The sequence below is a fragment of the Pleurodeles waltl genome, chromosome 8 (assembly GCF_031143425.1).
Source record: "Pleurodeles waltl isolate 20211129_DDA chromosome 8, aPleWal1.hap1.20221129, whole genome shotgun sequence".
Classification (NCBI taxonomy): Eukaryota; Metazoa; Chordata; class Amphibia; order Caudata; family Salamandridae; genus Pleurodeles; species Pleurodeles waltl.
The window spans coordinates 750,803,500-750,820,305 of NC_090447.1; the positions used below are offsets into that span (position 1 = coordinate 750,803,500).

A 16,806-nucleotide genomic window follows, 5' to 3' on the forward strand; every position below is an offset into this window, starting at 1 on the left:
GTACTTTGAGAAGCCTCTGTGGCTTTGCGCTTTCTGCTTTCCCCTGCATATAGGGCCAGATTGGATTGTGACAGAAAAGATGACACAGTATTTTTAAATTGTTTAGAAACTTTACTCATTGAGGCTGACACAGCCTTTACGACAGAGGAATGTATAAATGTATTTAGATTGTTTTTTAAATCCTCTTCGCTATCATTATTTTCCTCAAAAAACGAGGACAAATCCATTTTGAATGTAAATGAGACAGAATACTGGTATATTATGGGGTTAAAATACAAGGAAGAGAAAGGGAGGAAGTTCCAGAACCCAGGGGTGGAGAGCAGTATTGAAGCTTCCAACCGGGCGTGATGAGCCTGTTGAAGCCGCGCCCCTGGGCAGGGAAAAACTCGGAGAAAAGTGAGTAAAAAGGACTGCAGCGACCATGAGGCAAAAAGGCACCCAAGCCAGGCTTCTTGAATGGAAGCGCTCAAAGCAAACCGAGTGGTCCACGGTGCGCGCTTGAACTAAAGAGGCGTCTGAGGAGAAGTGCGCGGTAACCACAAAACGAATGTTCGCGCCGACCAAGACAGTCCGAAGGAGAAGGGGGGCCTGAAAGGGTGCAGCCAAAAATATTAAAATGGCTTCCAGGGGAATGGGAAATAAAACAATATATACGTAAATATATCAATATGAAGCAGTACTGAAATAAATATGAAAAGCAGTTGCGTATAACAAAAGATATACTTATTTTGGCTGCGAGCAGCAAGAAAAGAGAGCTGCTTGCAGTCAAGTTAGGTATACTATACGTGCTACTCATATCTGATTGGTTCATTGTATCATTCTTTTTCCCCTTTGGAGCATGTCACTAGCCTTCTGGGATTGGTTACATTTTCTTGACTGTGGCGGCTGTTAAATTAAAGCAGGAAAAGAAAGCATAATAAGAGCCTCCGGTCTTGACATAAAATTCCAGAGGCTCTTCTTTTAACCAAGATACAGCCATATGGTTGGAGCTTTTTCCATTGAATGCATTCCTAGGTTGCCCGTTTTACATATCAATGTGAGTTTAGATGCCTTGTGTTTTTAAATTGCTTTTACTGCCGTGGCGCAGGTCTTTCACAGTCTTAACTATATATTTAGAAGGCCTTCTGCGAGAAGTACATAGTTGCCCATTGGTAAAGTATATTGATGGAACGTTGTGATGTAGAGAAAAAAACAGGATTTGTGGTGATGAAATTGAGACAAATCAGCACCTTATGGTTGCATTGACATTCACAGTATCTGTGTACATATGTAGATCAGGGTGTGACCACTTTTATGGAATTGCTATTTATAGTCCTGAGGTACTGAGGGATGGGATACAATTTTATGACTGTTTCCCAGTCTTAAGAGGTGGATCGTAAGGGTGTGCTTGAACCTGGAGAGGATGGGGGTTGGGGCTTTCAATATGAAAGATCTGGGAAAAATTAAAGTGCCATGAGGGTTGCAGCACTGTGAGTATTAGCAGAAACATTAACACTACAGGAGAGAAAAGAGGTGTACACTCAAGCATGTCCTCCTTCTTTCTAAACCCTTATCACACAGGATATTTGAATACTCCAATCTATGGTCACTTCTATCTTTTCGCAGTTAAGAAGTTGTGTAGGGTAACAAAAAGATATTTAGTAGGATGTCTCACCCACAAAATATCGTGGCATGCTTCACCATCAGCGATCTCTCTCCCTGCGATAGGAACAATGCCACCCCAGCGGACTCAACCGATGTCAGTATATGTCCTATTTCAGGACAAATACACTGGTCCAGTTTAGGTAAAAAAAAGTAAAAGTACCTAGGGGTATACCAAAGGAAATTCCGTTATTACTCAGTATCCCTGGTAGTGATTAAAAACAAGAGCTAGAGATGAGATGCAATGATTCGTTTGACCAGGTAGAAACTACCAACTACCCCTATAAACTACCAACATGTTTTGACCTATACTTATGCCAAGAGAGGTCAAATGTCTTCGTCAGGGTAATTGGACTCCCTTGCTATGCTATGCATTCATACCATGCAAAAAAGGACATTTTTCCTACCAGTTCACTTCAAAGTGGGGGTAAACCTGTAGAATTAAACAAAAATCAAGGCATACCAATCATCATCATGGGTAACATGATCCATGGTGGACAATGAAACATTTAGGCCATATTGTGACTAGTAAGTAAGGTATGTGATAACCAGGGGAGACAACCCACCTCCAAGGAAACAATACACTTTAAATGTATATCATATTGTCTAGTTAAAATCACCACACCTTAGTGGACACTGCAATCATTACAAACTCTATTAGTGGTACCTAAATATACTTGTGAATCACCTAAGCCATTGGTCATTCATTAGAACCACTAACATATGCTGATGGTCTCTTTGAGGTATCGAACAACACACTTACCCAAGTCATATTATAAACAATAGGCTTCATGTTTCAGTGTGAGGGGAACGCCTCCTCTGTAGTCTCATTCTGATCATGTGTGATAAATACATCATTATGGACAAAGAAAGACATTAAAACAGCATACTATCACTATTTGGCACGTAGTAGTAAATGGACTCTTTCCTTGCAGTCATTCAGTGTCATCGTCTGTACTTTCCAGAGACAAACAGGAAGCATACTCTTTGCCTATTGTATGTTTTCAACTACGTCACACCAACACTCCATGATTGGTAGGATCAGAGTTTTTCCAAACCTTTTTAGACATGCGCCCCAGGTATTATGGAAGACAATTGTAATTTAGTGCCTCCCGTTAGCCTTCAATACTAAAACTAATTAGTTAAAGAAAATGAGGTTAGCGTACACGTATACCATGCCTAAACCTTTGATACTGGCTGACCCGTTGATATTACCCAACCAGTGTGTCTCAGTGTTTAAGCATATACACATATAAACAAGTAATCAAGTCAAGTTTATCGTTTCAACTACCAGCCATACAATAATTAAAACACGATTAAAAACGATACAATAAATAAAATGTGATTTGTTAAAATGAGAAAAAGAGAACATACTAAACATGATTCATTAAAAAAAAAAAGTCATAATCAACACATTACATCCCAGTATAACAATCATAAAATCATGAGGTCTGTGAAAGGGCAAGTGCAGGAAGAAAATAGTTGGATGATAAATGTCAGTCCACCATAAAGAGCAGTGTAACATTTCCACCACAAGGAAAAACAAAAATAGGACGCCTAAGGTGTGTGAATTGTCCCACGGTGGGAGGGTGGCCTTCTCTCTAGAGGCCCATGCAAAGTATACAATCAGTCGTGGGACAAAGTGAACGGGCCTCTCAAACTAACAAACTGAGCTAATCCCTGACACAGAGGACAGATCTCTGACAGGATATAGGAAAGAAGAGACATAAAGGAAACCTACTCATTGCCCTTTGCATCATTCCAACTATGTCACGACCTGATTTCATGACCGGTGGGATCAGAGTTGTGTGGCTCTGATATAATGCTCCAGGTATAATGGCAAACACCTGTGGTGAGGTATATCCTGTTAACCCTCAATAAGGCTCATTAGTCAATTTCCTGCAAGTACTGTATACATGTACAGTGACCATACCATTTGTGCTAGTTCACCGGTGTTGCGGCATTCACACTTTGAGGTAGATAAACTTCGATCTGCTCCATACCTGCCAAGATTTCAGATTGCAATGTGACATTTCATAATTTCAGTGTAATTATGAGTGACATTACAGCCCTCCTTCAGTTGCTCACTGTGCTGTTACAAGGACCAAATGTGTATAATCAGTTTTGGTCTCCACCCAAAAGAGACACTCCAGCCATTAATGCAAGGCACGATTTTCGCTGTATGGGAACACAAGCAACCCGGGCATGCTTTGATTCCTGTGGCGCATGTAAACAAAGGGAAAATAAATGGAAATGAAACGATGAATACTTAAATCACTGTCAGTGAATGATAAATTCTTTAAGACATATTCAAGTCCTTCATTTTTTTTTTACACCAACCATAACATGCAAATCCACACCGGCCCCTCCCCAACAGCAACAGCCCATCCCAAAACTAGCAGATGCAATACTGAACAGTGCGACACCACAGGAAATGATACCACAGCCCTGTCTACCCCTTACTCGAACTGACCATGGTATATTTGCTAGGCTATGGAAATATGTTCTGTTTATTTATTTCGAGATCGTTGTCCTTTATTCAGTTTTTGAGTATTTTCTGTTTTTACCTTGAATCTATGTGGAGATTGTCTGTTAAGGCTCAGTGTGTGAGGCGCATACTGTTGTTAGATGAAACATGTTCAAATTGGCAAAAGTTCGGATTCTACCTTAGTTAACCTATTCAAACACCCAGAGGTCAAACACCCTGCTTCCAGACAACAGCCTCGCCAAACAGCACCAAGAGACCAAGTAATTGGCCAGCGCTCTGCTAGTTACAAAATGTACCATGATTGTTCACTCTGTTATGCAGCCAGCGTCAATTAAATGAATGCCCAAAGCCGACCTATTTTATTTGACAAACTGAGGTACACAATGGGCCGGTATGCCCGGATGTAGGTCCCGTGCACACTGTCAGTAAAGCCAAGTTATACCTGGCTGATGATCCCATAATGAGGGCGAAACCAGCCCAGGGTTGGTTGTGTTCCAATTCAAGGAGGACCTAGCTTGGCAGTTCGGGCGAGACTATTCCCATTGGAGCAATGTAAAGGCTAATGTGCATATAGCTGGAGTCCAAACTGAGGTGGCACAATTTGCAAAAGAAAGATTGACTGGGATGCTGCCCCGAATAGTTACTGGTGACTGAGATTAATTCAAGCATTCCATCCAACATTTTTTTTATTCTTTACCATTTAATGTGAGGTACTTCAGCCAATCCTAAATTCTTAGCCAAAGCACCTTTGTATGCTTCGATTGTTAAGTAAATACGTTTAATTACAAATGCAAAACTTCAAATCCCATAATGCAAAACACTCTTGGCTAAAAAATGAGTAGGCTTGAAGGTGTTACACAAAGATAAGGGAGCACTCTACAGTTCTGATAACCAACGTTTTGACAATAATTGAGTATAAAAACAATCTATATAAAGTAATTATGATAAAAGCACCATGTAAATCAATTGGTATTATTATTACAAGGTATGTTTCTCCACTGTGAAAGGGAAAAGCTTTTGTTTCCTGCAGCTGTTTTAGGTCTAGCCCAGTGACAGCTTTGGTGACTTTCCTGCGGCAAAGTTTTAAAAAATAAATAAATAACAACACTAATAATAAATACATGCACATATACATATAAAGAGGGGCTTTATGTAATTCCTCTTCATCAGTTGGTCTGTTGAACTGTGTGGAATGTGTGAATTTACACATTTGATTAGCTGTTATATGACTTCTCGAGCCCATAGTATTGACAATAATTCCCTGTAGATTTCCGTGGGATCAAACCTGGTACCCGTGTTTTGCCATGTAGAGCACACGTTCTTTTTTTCTGTGTTGGAAGGTTGATTTTTTTTTTTACACAATGGGTCAGCAGAACGTAGTATTTGCATTGGGCAGAAGAGAAAGAAAGCACTCAGTTACGATCAATACCTTTCTCATTCTCGTGATGTTACTCTTACCTTATGGCTGCAGCAATATTTTTAGATCTGGCATTAGCGATAGCCTTTTGATTTTCAAATTTTCCATATTATTGTGCTTTTATATGTTTTTTATTTTTGTATGGAATTATTTATTAAAAATACTTTTTTTATATTCCTTTATTATTACTAATCATTGGGGACTATATGTGTGAATGATGAAAGAATGGTGTTTTGTGTAGTATGAACTCTCCTTTCAAGGGGAAATACATTTTTAATGTGATACGGTGCCCTGTCCCCTTGGATGAATAGGTTGTGGGGGGCCCTCTTTCTCCCTTTTTATAACAATATAAGAATATTACAAGACACTGAGAAGTTTTGTGACCAAATAAGATGATTTTTTAAACACAAACTGTCTCAGTATGCACTAGTTATCAATTACCCCGCGAGAAGGATGCCTGCACAGGAACGCTGTAAAATAGCTGGTTTTACAGTTATTCTTCTCCACGATACCTAATTTGCTGGCCTGGAAAAGTTGGAAAACTGAGTCTGCCTGGATTCAAACTCGTGGCCCACAAATCACAGCAGATGTCAGCAGTGAGCATTAGTGTCTTCTTGAAGCGTAATTGCCAGAGCTTGCGGTGCAATATTTCCTTTTTCGTGATGCAGACTTCATAATTACATGACTCTATATACTTTGAGCAGCATGGAAGAACCGTCTTTCTGACCAGCATAGCCAAAGGTATTGTTTTTGAATTCATGTACAGTAAGCTCAGTAATGTGTACAAACTGATTTTCCATGTCAGTTCATTTTTAATCGGTTTAGCACATAACATGTTATAGCTGTGCAATTTTCCCTGAAGTCGATGAAACTTGGGGCATTATTTGTGCTTTTCTTGCGTCTGTTTCTTTCCAGTGAATTTAGACTGCTAATGTGTTTGCTTTTTTCGTATCAACAGGTTTTTCTCATTCAGCCTTCACATTTGGTATCGAAAGTCACATCAGCCAGTCTAACATCAATGGTACACTAGTGCCCCCTGCTGCCCTCATCTCAATCCTGCAGAAAGGCCTGCAGTATGTGGAAGCTGAGATCAGTATCAACGAAGTGAGTATGGGCACAACGTTCATGTATATGATTACAAATGCAGCTGGTCAAAAGTATTTCATGTAAATAAAATATTTCCAATGCGAAAGCTAAAGCACGTTTGGTGGTTTTTCGATTGAGAGCGGTGGAAGACATTTCTGTATGTAACCCTGGACTACCTAGGCTCTCTGGCGCGCGAGTGGAACCGCGTGCATGCGCTCTTGTGAGTGTGGTGGCTGTGGGGGTTCGTTTGTAGAATGGAGTCCGGTTTTTAATTGAAAATATTAATACCCAGTTCAGAAAGAACAGATCGTCTGTTTATAGCAAGGGTTGTTAGAACAGAAAGATGTTCTAACAACCCAAACGTTTCTACAAATGTTTCTACACGGCATTGTAGTGTAGTGATTTAAGAAAACGTGTTTACGGTAACAATTTACCTAGATTAGTAGGCGCAGACAAGTAAGGGCCTCAACTTCTTTGTTGATATTTAATTTCCATTATTTTCCACTTGGTCTTAACCTTACCTTTGCCTTGTTCGAGCACGTCCACAGGGAGAAAGCAGCCTTGCGAACAGTAAATGCCGCAGTATTTCCCACTAGTGTGCGAAGCCCACCAGCACCTTCCACCTGGTTTGACTTCTTCACGGCCAAATAGACGCGCCTAGACACGGCCTGGGCCTGCCGTGGGTGTGCTCCTGTGTTTAGAAACAAAGTAACAATTGTGTTTGTCAGCAGGAGGCGCGTCGTGATCTTTAATATCACGTACAAAGCTCCCTCGTACTTTCAGCAGTCGCATTCCAATCTCTCTGGGCTCCCTACACCCCTCCCCACCCCCCAGAAAGGGGCCCCATTGCTCAGGTAGGAGAAGTAGAACTCACGTGGGGGCAGGTGGGAAGAGCCTTGCAGTGAAGATTGTTTGCTAATTGGACACGGCCATAGCTCTTTGTGAAGGTTTCAGTGCATTTTATTTTATAGCTTTTTTTATTTGTATTTATTATCACGCGTAAACTAATGCAAGGCATTTCTGGTGAATGCGTGGCCTCCCAGAATACAGTGGCACCGAGTGTCACTGTATTCCGACTGGCTTGAAGCAAGGCATAAACGTACAAGCCAAGTTACTTGTAATCCTGAGATGAAACAAAATAATTTAGAACCACCCAGATCAATTGTACTCTTTATCTTCAAGCAGAGTAAATGCTGTGCCTTTGGACTTGCTGTGCATAATTAAATTGCAGAATAAACGCATCGGCTGTTTCTAGCTGCCACTTTACAATGCAGAGCAACACCGTCAGCATTAATATCTCTCTGCCTTGCTCAGCACATTAATAGACGGGGACACTTCATTCCTCATGGTTGATGTCGTACATGTTCATACTGATCTTTGATAAAGGCAAGCACTGTACTTATTTTGAAATGACCATAACATTCTGTACATCCTTTCTGCAAGCTGAAGGTAAAGAGAGTGAACTGGTTGAAATAATTAACAGACACATTTACATTATAACATGATTCTGTATCCACTCCCACAGCCTTTCATCTGGACAACCACAAAGATCTTCACTGGCTCCATTTGAACAGCGGGTGCAGTTCCAGGCCCTCTGTATTTCTCAAAAGGCCTTTCACAACAAAGGCCCTGAGCTATTACAGTCTCTAGTTGAGCCTCAAGTTCCTGGTAGGACTTTGAGGTCGACAAACGCGAGTCTCATGATGGTTCCAAAAATTCTCAAAACAAGATGCTTAACGGCGCTCTTTTTCATATTGGCCCCCTACGTTATGGAACTCTTTGCCGACTAGACTGCGCCAAGTAGACCAAGAGCTTACTTTCAGAAAATCACTGACAACTGGGCTGTTTGTGAATTAGCTGACCTCCGGACCAAAAAACACAGATTCAGTGTTGAATTGGTGCTGGTTTCAACTCTTGTGCTGAGAAGCCTTGGGTATCAATGCGCTCTACAAATCCAATAGAATAGGAGCTATCCCAGCCCCGTTATTCAGCTTCTATGTAGAACCTCTGGGTGAAATAGTCTGCGAGGCAGGTATTGACTTCAACCAGTAGGCTGATAGCACAGATGGCTTTGACACTGACATATGACATAAACTCATCGATCTGCCCGGTGAAATATAAACGTAACTTTCTACAGACTCACTTACTCCTGTTATCACCTAACAGTTCTATGGTCCCTCCTCCTGACCAAACCACCAAAATAAAAGCCTTATTTATCATCCTATAAATTATGAAATCCACTAAACCCCTAGCCTTCGCTCTGGATAGCAACCTCAGTGTTGACCAGGGTCGGATTGAGATTACAATTAGGCCCAGGCACTCCCACAAAAGTGGCCCACATTTCCAAATCAGTATTATTATTATTTTTTGCAGTTTTATATAGTCTGAACTCGGCCCAAAGGCATTGGAGCAATTTATGTGAGCACCACTTACATTGCACAAGAGAATTTACATTTTCGTTTTAGGTAGGGAGATTAAGTAATTTGCCCAGACTCACAGAATGTTGAGCTGACGCCGAGACTCGATCCTAGTTTCCCAATTTTGAAGTTGATTAAGGGGACATACTCTCCTAGTTAACTGCCATAATTGATATCTGGGAGGCAGAGGAGAACAAGAGACTAATGTATTCCCCCCCCTCCAAACCATGAGGGGAGGAGGATACAAACTGAGAAGCTCCATTGCTGGCCCTCATCAGCCCTCCACTACCCTAACTCTCCAGTCCTCCTCCTTACCCCGTTCTCTGCAAAGCGAGTGCAAATGGATTCCCATCAGCAGCTCCTTGAGGCCTCTGTCGCACCTAGAGGGACCCAGGAGGCAGACACACCTCATACTGTGACAGAAGGAGCAGTCCTTGGTCACTCTGTCTCGGAGAGTTAGCTGGCCTGACTGGGTCAGACTCTGATTGTGTGCAAAGGCTGTAACAACAGCCTTTCAGTTGTGCACTTGCAGTGGAACGGGGAACGGCCCTGACTGACTGTACTGCTTAGTCCCCCACAAAAATGGCCCACCAACTGCCCTCGGGCACAGACCTATTGCCTCCTGGCCGATTGCCCACCTTGCCAATCCGAGCCTGGTGTTGACCTCCAAATCAAAAAAATATATAAATCACTGTTCGATTTTCTCTGAATCTGCTTTGTAACATCAGACCCTTCGCTACACTCGTGACTTAGGAGCTGCTGTACTGGCACTCTTGATATCGTGCATTGAAAAGGGAGCTCTAATAACTGGACTAACTCCTGCCTAAACCTGCTGAAACCTCAGCTGGTTCTGCAGAAAGCCTAAGTACCCACACAAAACATCAACAGACTTTATCCTGCTCTTAACTCTCAAAAGTTTCCCTTGAATTCTGCTCTACTTATAAACAGCTAGTATCATATACAAAGAGGGATCTTAATTCCTCCTCCTACCCTGAACAGGAACAGTGACGATCCAGTAAAAAGCACAACCGAAGAAGTACATCTAAACCACTACTTAAAACATCTAATGTCAAATAATAATAATAATGTCCACCATCAAGCACAATTCCTCAGGGAGTACACCTAAGATCCTGAAGGCCCTTCAGCCATTGTAAAACCTGCTTTTTCCCCGCGGGCCTTCTGAAAAGTGGGATCCCAGCACTCTTATCGTCTTTCTTCCAAGACTGGATCTGTGACTTTAGATGAACAGATAATCTTGAAGTTGCTGGATTTATAATTCCAGCTGTCTTCTGGGTATTCGTGGCATTGACATTTCTCTAATAAAATCAGTTTGGGTAATTTCAGTCACCAAACACCTCTCAATTCTACAGGCAGTTATTAATAAACCATCATGATACTCACACACACTTAGTGAATGCTATTTGAATGGAGAACAGGTCCCCTGCATGTCTCTTTAAAACATGTGCCACTGCCTTTTATTCTACATTGCAAGCTGTCGTGTTTTTGACTTCCACCTCAGCCAACACTATGATCAAGTTTTTATGCCGAGACCCTTTCTTGACAGAGAGTGAGACCTAGAGAGGGGTTCTGTGGTCCGCTATGGCGGAGGAGCGTCGACCCCCGCCTGCAGCAGGAGCTGAAAAACATTTACAGTAAAAATATAATAAACTGTGTTTATTATGTTTTTCTGCAAAAGAGCGCAGGCCATGGGCGTGACAGGGACAGATGGGAGTGCACAGCACTCCCCCCTCAGTGTGCATATATGTTTGGCAGGCCGGCTCGCCAAACATACATGTGCAGTAGGCTCTGTACAACCCATCAGCGCAGTGCCGGATTGGAGAGGGCAGGCAGAGGCTCCCACTCTGCCTCGGAGCGCCAATCCTACCACTGCTTTCATGCTGCTAGCAGCATGAAAGCAGCAGTAGGATTGGATGCAGGGCCTGTTTCTGCAGATGAGGAGCGGTTCGAAGGTGGTGCTGCGAAACAGGAATGTTTTTTTTTTTTTTTGGTTGCATTCCCCCTCCCCCTTTTCCCTTCCCATCCCTCCGGCGAGCAGCGACTGACCTGGTGTGATGCATCTGAGTACTGTTGCCACAATGGACTGTGGATGCTGACAGTGGTGACAGCAAAATGACTATAGTAGCAAGGTAGGCCATTTTACCTGTCATCTGCCAGGGAGAACTGGCTGCCAACTTCTCCCTTTTTAAATTTACACTGCCTGAGTCCTACAACCATGTTATCCCCCCACCCATGTGGGGTATGGATGTTGTGTATGTATTACTTGAGCGTGTAGAGGTGCCTGTCTAGACTATATGACATGCAGCTGTGGCAACACCGGTTTCTATCTGTACAGGATATACTTTAATGGTGCCTAAAATGCAGATTAAAGGGTCAGCATGTGTGTTTCGGGGCATCTGTTTCAAGAACATTCCATGGATCCCTAGTGGAAAAGACAGACACATTAGGCTTATAAAGAAGACTGGAGGGCCCCTTCGAAGCCAGGGAGCTCCCCCTACCCTTTCTCTGGCCCCTAGTTCTCTGGGAGAGACTATCCTTAACAGATTAACAGGTGGATAATTTGGGCATCCAGCATTGCCTTTATGTGCTTGTTTTGAGCTGCTTGTGAGAAGGGACTCTTAGTTTCCCTCATTCCCGCCTTCGTTCTCACAGTTTGTGTAATGACCATGGTTGGACTAGTCTGTGTGGAACTAGCAAAAGAGTAGAACTGCCTAGAAACGGTCACAGAACTGAACTTCTGGAATTTCCTGACCGCAATCCTGGGGTCCCACGCCTGGGACAACTGGGAGATTCGTTTGAGTCCATGATTGGGCTAATAACCGCCCACTCCTCTTGCCAGGTTTCCAGATCATAACCTGCAAAAAAACTCAACTGGTCTGTCAGGAGAGGATTCCTGACCCAACTTTTAGGAAATGAGCTTGACTGAGCATGCAGGAATGGCGTTGGAGATAACCTTGCATGAAGAAGATGCTGCTCTGAAAGAGTGTGGGGCTGTGAAGGAGCCCAGGTGAGATACATCGAACCTGCAACATGGAGAAGGACCTGAACCACTACACTGAAGATAAGGTCCGTGTGATCCGAGGTGACCCACAACATAAGCAAGTATGCTGACACCTGAGACTGGGGTTGTTGGGGAACTCAAGACGGTTAGTTTCAGATGATTATTTTCACTGCTTTAACTAGCGTCAAGATCTAGGCAGAGCACTAGAGGATTTCCGACTGTGTTCAAGCTGCAAAGAATGAACAAGTACCAAAAAAGGTCTGACACAACTGAAGTACTCTGCACCTGCATGAGGTGTTCAATGGTGTGACCCGGGGTGGGCATCTGTCCTGTTTTGTTGGGAGGGCTTGAAATCGAACCCTAGGAGAACGCAACTGGCAAGTTGGGACCATGAGCACAGGAACTTCAGTGCAAACACCCTTCAGCTAGTTCTGGCCCTGCTGCGACTTGCTTGTGGTTATGGGTCCTGGCACTCAGTGTGAAGCAGAATCCTGTGGGCTGGGGTGGAGCAAGGACCACAACATGCTGCACAGGGGGCAATGTGGAGTGCACTCTACCAGTACAGGGTTGCCTCCTGTTAACAACAACTCCTACAAGGGCCACCTGTATTAAATGGGAAACGTCCTTAACAACGCGTTGCAACCAACGCGGACGCTTAGCACTCAAGTGTAACCATGCTTGCTGGAACAACACATGGCTTTTTCTGTGCCTTAACTACGCATTTGCTGAACTACGCATATGCGTGGTTAAGGCACAGAAAAAGCCAAAATGGATCGGTAGGGGATGCAATGAGATAAGTGGGGCTGGGGCAGGGTCGAGAGGTGGATTAAGGGCTTATGTCGGGGCGGGCTTGTTTTTGTTTTAAAGCGGGGTGTGGGGGTTTGAGTTTTGTTTTGGGGGGCTTAGGGTGGAGGGGCAGGGTAGTTTATTTTTAAAGAGGTGGGGGAAGGTTTAAGGAAGGTCAAGAGAAGGAAGGATCTGGGAGATGACGCGGTGAGGTAAGCTGGGTTGGGGCAGGGTTGGTGGCTAATTTTTTAGCAGTGGGGATGGATGTAGGGCTTAGGATGAGTGGGGGTATTGGGGTAGTTAGTTTTTAGGGGCAGGGGTTGGGGTGGTCGGTGTAGGTTTTTTAGGGTTCATGGCGGGTGGGGGAGTCTCTTTAATTTACTTTTTAGGGGTGGGTTAGGATAGTTCTTAGGGGTGGGGTGGGGGTTGGGATGGGTAGTTTTTTATTAGGGCTAAGGGTGGCTGGTGGGGTAGTTTACTTATTGCGGGTGAAGGTTTTAGGGCTCAGGGCGGGTTGGGGTGTCAGGGTAGTGTAGTTTTTAGGGGCAGGGGTTGGTGGGTCCAAGTAGTTTTTTTTAGGGCTCTTCTCAGGTGGGGGGGGGTCGAGTAGTTTAGTTTTTATGGTTATGGTGGAGGGTCGGGATAGTTTTTTTAAGGCATAGGGTGGTGGGGGTAGTTTAGTTTTATGGGGCAAGGGGTGGGAGTATAGTAGTGTTTTTTTTTTTTGTTAGGGTTCAGGGTGTGTGGAGAGGTCAGGGTAATTTATTGTTTGTGGTGGGGATATATATATATTTTTTTAAGGGCTCAGGGTAGGTGAGGGGTCGGGGTAGTTTTGCTATTAGGGGTGGGGGTAGTTTTGGGCTTCAGAGTGGGTGGGGGGTTGTATGACAGAACCATGTATGCCATTTTGCATGCTGTTTCCACATATGCCTTTACTAGGCATGCTTTTACGACTAAATTAGTTGTAAAGGCATGCATGGAAACTATGCAGTCGTGGTTCCGACCGCGTTGTTAAGGCATGCGTTGGTTCAGCATTCATGGTTCTGTCATATAACCATATCAAATGGCTTCACACACTCTTTGCAAGGGACCGAACGCAAGGAATGTAGTTGCATTGCACCAAAGGTTGGCGTGAACGGGAAGAGTGCACATCTTTTAGTGTGCTGAGGCCATGATCTTGAGAGGGAGAAACCCAGCTGGAGTTAACCTCAACAGCCCCACTTAAATCCCCTCATGTGGCAAAGGGTATCTCTGTTCTGCAGCATTCTCTAAAGCCACGCTGAAAGAAGTGAAGGAGAGGATTGTTGATTAAATCCAGCATTTAAACGTCCACTTGTTCATCCACTATCTTTCTCAAAAATGATAGGCGACAGGTCGTTTAGAAAGCTCTCTGTGTAGAGGTTTGACCCAGGAAATGTATTTTTGTTTTTAAAACGTTTGACCAGTGTCAGAGATACCCAACAATGTGTAAAAAGTGATACTGCTCATGCTGACATGAAGATGATGGTCAGGAGGAGGGTTCTTGGCCCTTCTCATAAGTATCTCTAAATCAATTTCCCGTCCATTACACTATACCCTTGGTAATCACCCAAACCTCGTCAAAGGCATATTACCGCTAAGCAATTAGTCTTAAACCGAAAGAGCAGGAACTTTTCAGTGCAGCAGTAAGAGTGCAGAACGGCAATACATTTTTGGGCCTACTACAATTGTGTCCCATAAATATGCAAGTGCCCATGTTAAAGGCTAATTTTCATGCTAATCCAGCCATATTTTCCTCTTATGGAGCAAGAAACAGATATCTAGATAGTATGTTAATGGAATCACGCACGTGCAGGAAACAAATAATTACAATGTAAAATGCTCCTAAGATTCGTCCTCTAAGTCGCCTTTTATCTAACGAATGACCTGACTTAATGATTGGCTCGACCTAAGGATTCTCTTGTACACTGTAAAACTACAGTTAAATTTGCAACTCGCAGTGGGTCCAATCCTCCCGGACAAGCAGAGTGCAGTTCATACGGCTGAGATCACCTACTCTGAAGTCAGTCTATCTGTTGGGGTGTCTCTCTGGGGCCATGGTTGTCCCCTTTGCTGCGTAATCTGTATTTCCAACTGTTGGTGCATCTTCATGAGTACAATTACGTGTTATACATATATGCTGATGACACGAATATTATTCTTAATCTGCAAGAAGATCCTACAGAATGCCTGACAGACCTCCAATAGGCATTTGAAGCCACAGGAGCTGGATAGGAAAATGTTATTCGAATCTAAACCCACCCAGAATGGAGATGTTGCGTACTCAGATTAGATGGAATAAGTAGGATGGAGTTCTTTGGTCAGAGTCCTTAGGACAAGCATCAACACCAGCAGAGACTGTACGAAATTTCGGCACATTCTTGAAACACGATTTTTGCCTTAATAAATAGCACACACCTTATTTTTCCCACTTACGAGTTTAATGCAGTGTTTTTTCTTATATCAATTTCTTTCATAATTTCCTTAGAATTATTTAATGCTATTTTGTAGTCCTAAAGTGATGTCAGTAATTGAGCTTACACAGTCTCTCTAAGAATAATTTGTCTCAAATTCAACTTACTAGACGTGTGGCAGGTAGAACATGGATCTGCCTCCTAAAAATGATCATATCTCCCACTTTCAATTGCACTGGTAATATGTACAAAGAATAATAGTTTTCAAAATCTGTGCATAGAATGTTCTACATACAGGCCCCTTATGTTCTTGGAAAAAGTTTTAAAAATGCACCACCATGTTCCCGCTAATATCAACAGGAAACCTCATATTTGAGACATAATAGAAAATAAAAGATACGTTCTAAATCAAATATAAGTAATGGGGTGGCATAGTGCTCAAGTAGGAAGCATGATTTTGTTTGAATTTCCACCCACTTTTTATCTGAATGTCCGGAAAAGGCAAAAACTCGGATTTGTACTTCATGCTATAATCTACCCCTGAGCAAAGTCCTCCTATCTGTTAACATTCTGCAGTGCCGAGAGGGTCCAGTGAGTCAATGTTGTGCTACTTAAATGCCCACTTATTATTACTATTATTATTACCTTGTACTACAACTTACAACCACCACAGCTAGAACTGCTACTACTTCATGTACAACAATTATAACAACTGATACCAAAGTAACTTCTACATCTACATTGACTACTATAGTTAATATTGGTGCTACTAATACTCTTACTACTACTGTCACTACTATTTGTAGTGATGCTGCCCATACAGGACAATTTCCAAAGTCCATTAAAATGGTGCAGAAGTGAAATAAAGAGGACTTAGACTTTCTGTTTTATATCTTTGCTGCTGTTGGTGAACAACAGCAATGTTATGTGTGCAGTAATTACTCGTTTAATCAGAGAGTGGGAGACTTCGCCACACATTGGTCTGAAACTTGTTAATCTTGGTCAAGAAAATGGGCATATACTAAGACAATGTACGCTTGCGTTACTTTTATTGGATTTTCTTGATCTATCTGGCAGTAGACTTTCGCTTAAACCCAGCAGGCGTTGTGTAGCTTACTCTAACCTTGGGAAGCTTTAAAAAATGTTTACACTTAGTGAAGAATATGTTGCTGTTTAATTTTACCCACATGCACAATTTGTTTTACGCTGCAGTCCTCCGTTGTCTGTTATAAACGCCTTAATTGGTAGCCCACATAAACCTCATCCAAATCCTCTTTCACCCCTTCCTCTCTCAAGCGAGAAAGTGCACGTTTTAGAAATCAAATTCTTTCAAATCTGAGGAAGTGTCTTCCTAAGATAAATACTTCTGTAATGTTAGTGTTTTACTTTCATTAATGAAATGTATTTTCTTATGGATTCCCCATGTCATCAGCTGCCTAACTCTCAGAGCGGTTAATTTCTAGTTCCCACTTAGTCACCAGTGATGTCAAGTAAAGTTTGGTGAGAGGTCCTTATAAGTT

The 16,806-nt window shown here is 42.7% G+C and overlaps 1 protein-coding gene across 5 annotated transcripts in view; it reads left to right on the top strand.

The window, feature by feature from the left end:
• The window catches only part of LOC138250278 (F-box-like/WD repeat-containing protein TBL1X), a 690,394-nt gene that overhangs the window by 518,672 nt on the left and 154,916 nt on the right, over positions 1 to 16,806 (top strand). For all 5 annotated transcript variants that reach the window (XM_069204996.1, XM_069204999.1, XM_069204997.1 and 2 more), the window contains one exon: positions 6,505 to 6,650. In XM_069204996.1, coding sequence (XP_069061097.1) covers positions 6,505 to 6,650 — 146 coding nt within the window. The remainder of the gene's footprint in view (positions 1 to 6,504; positions 6,651 to 16,806) is intronic.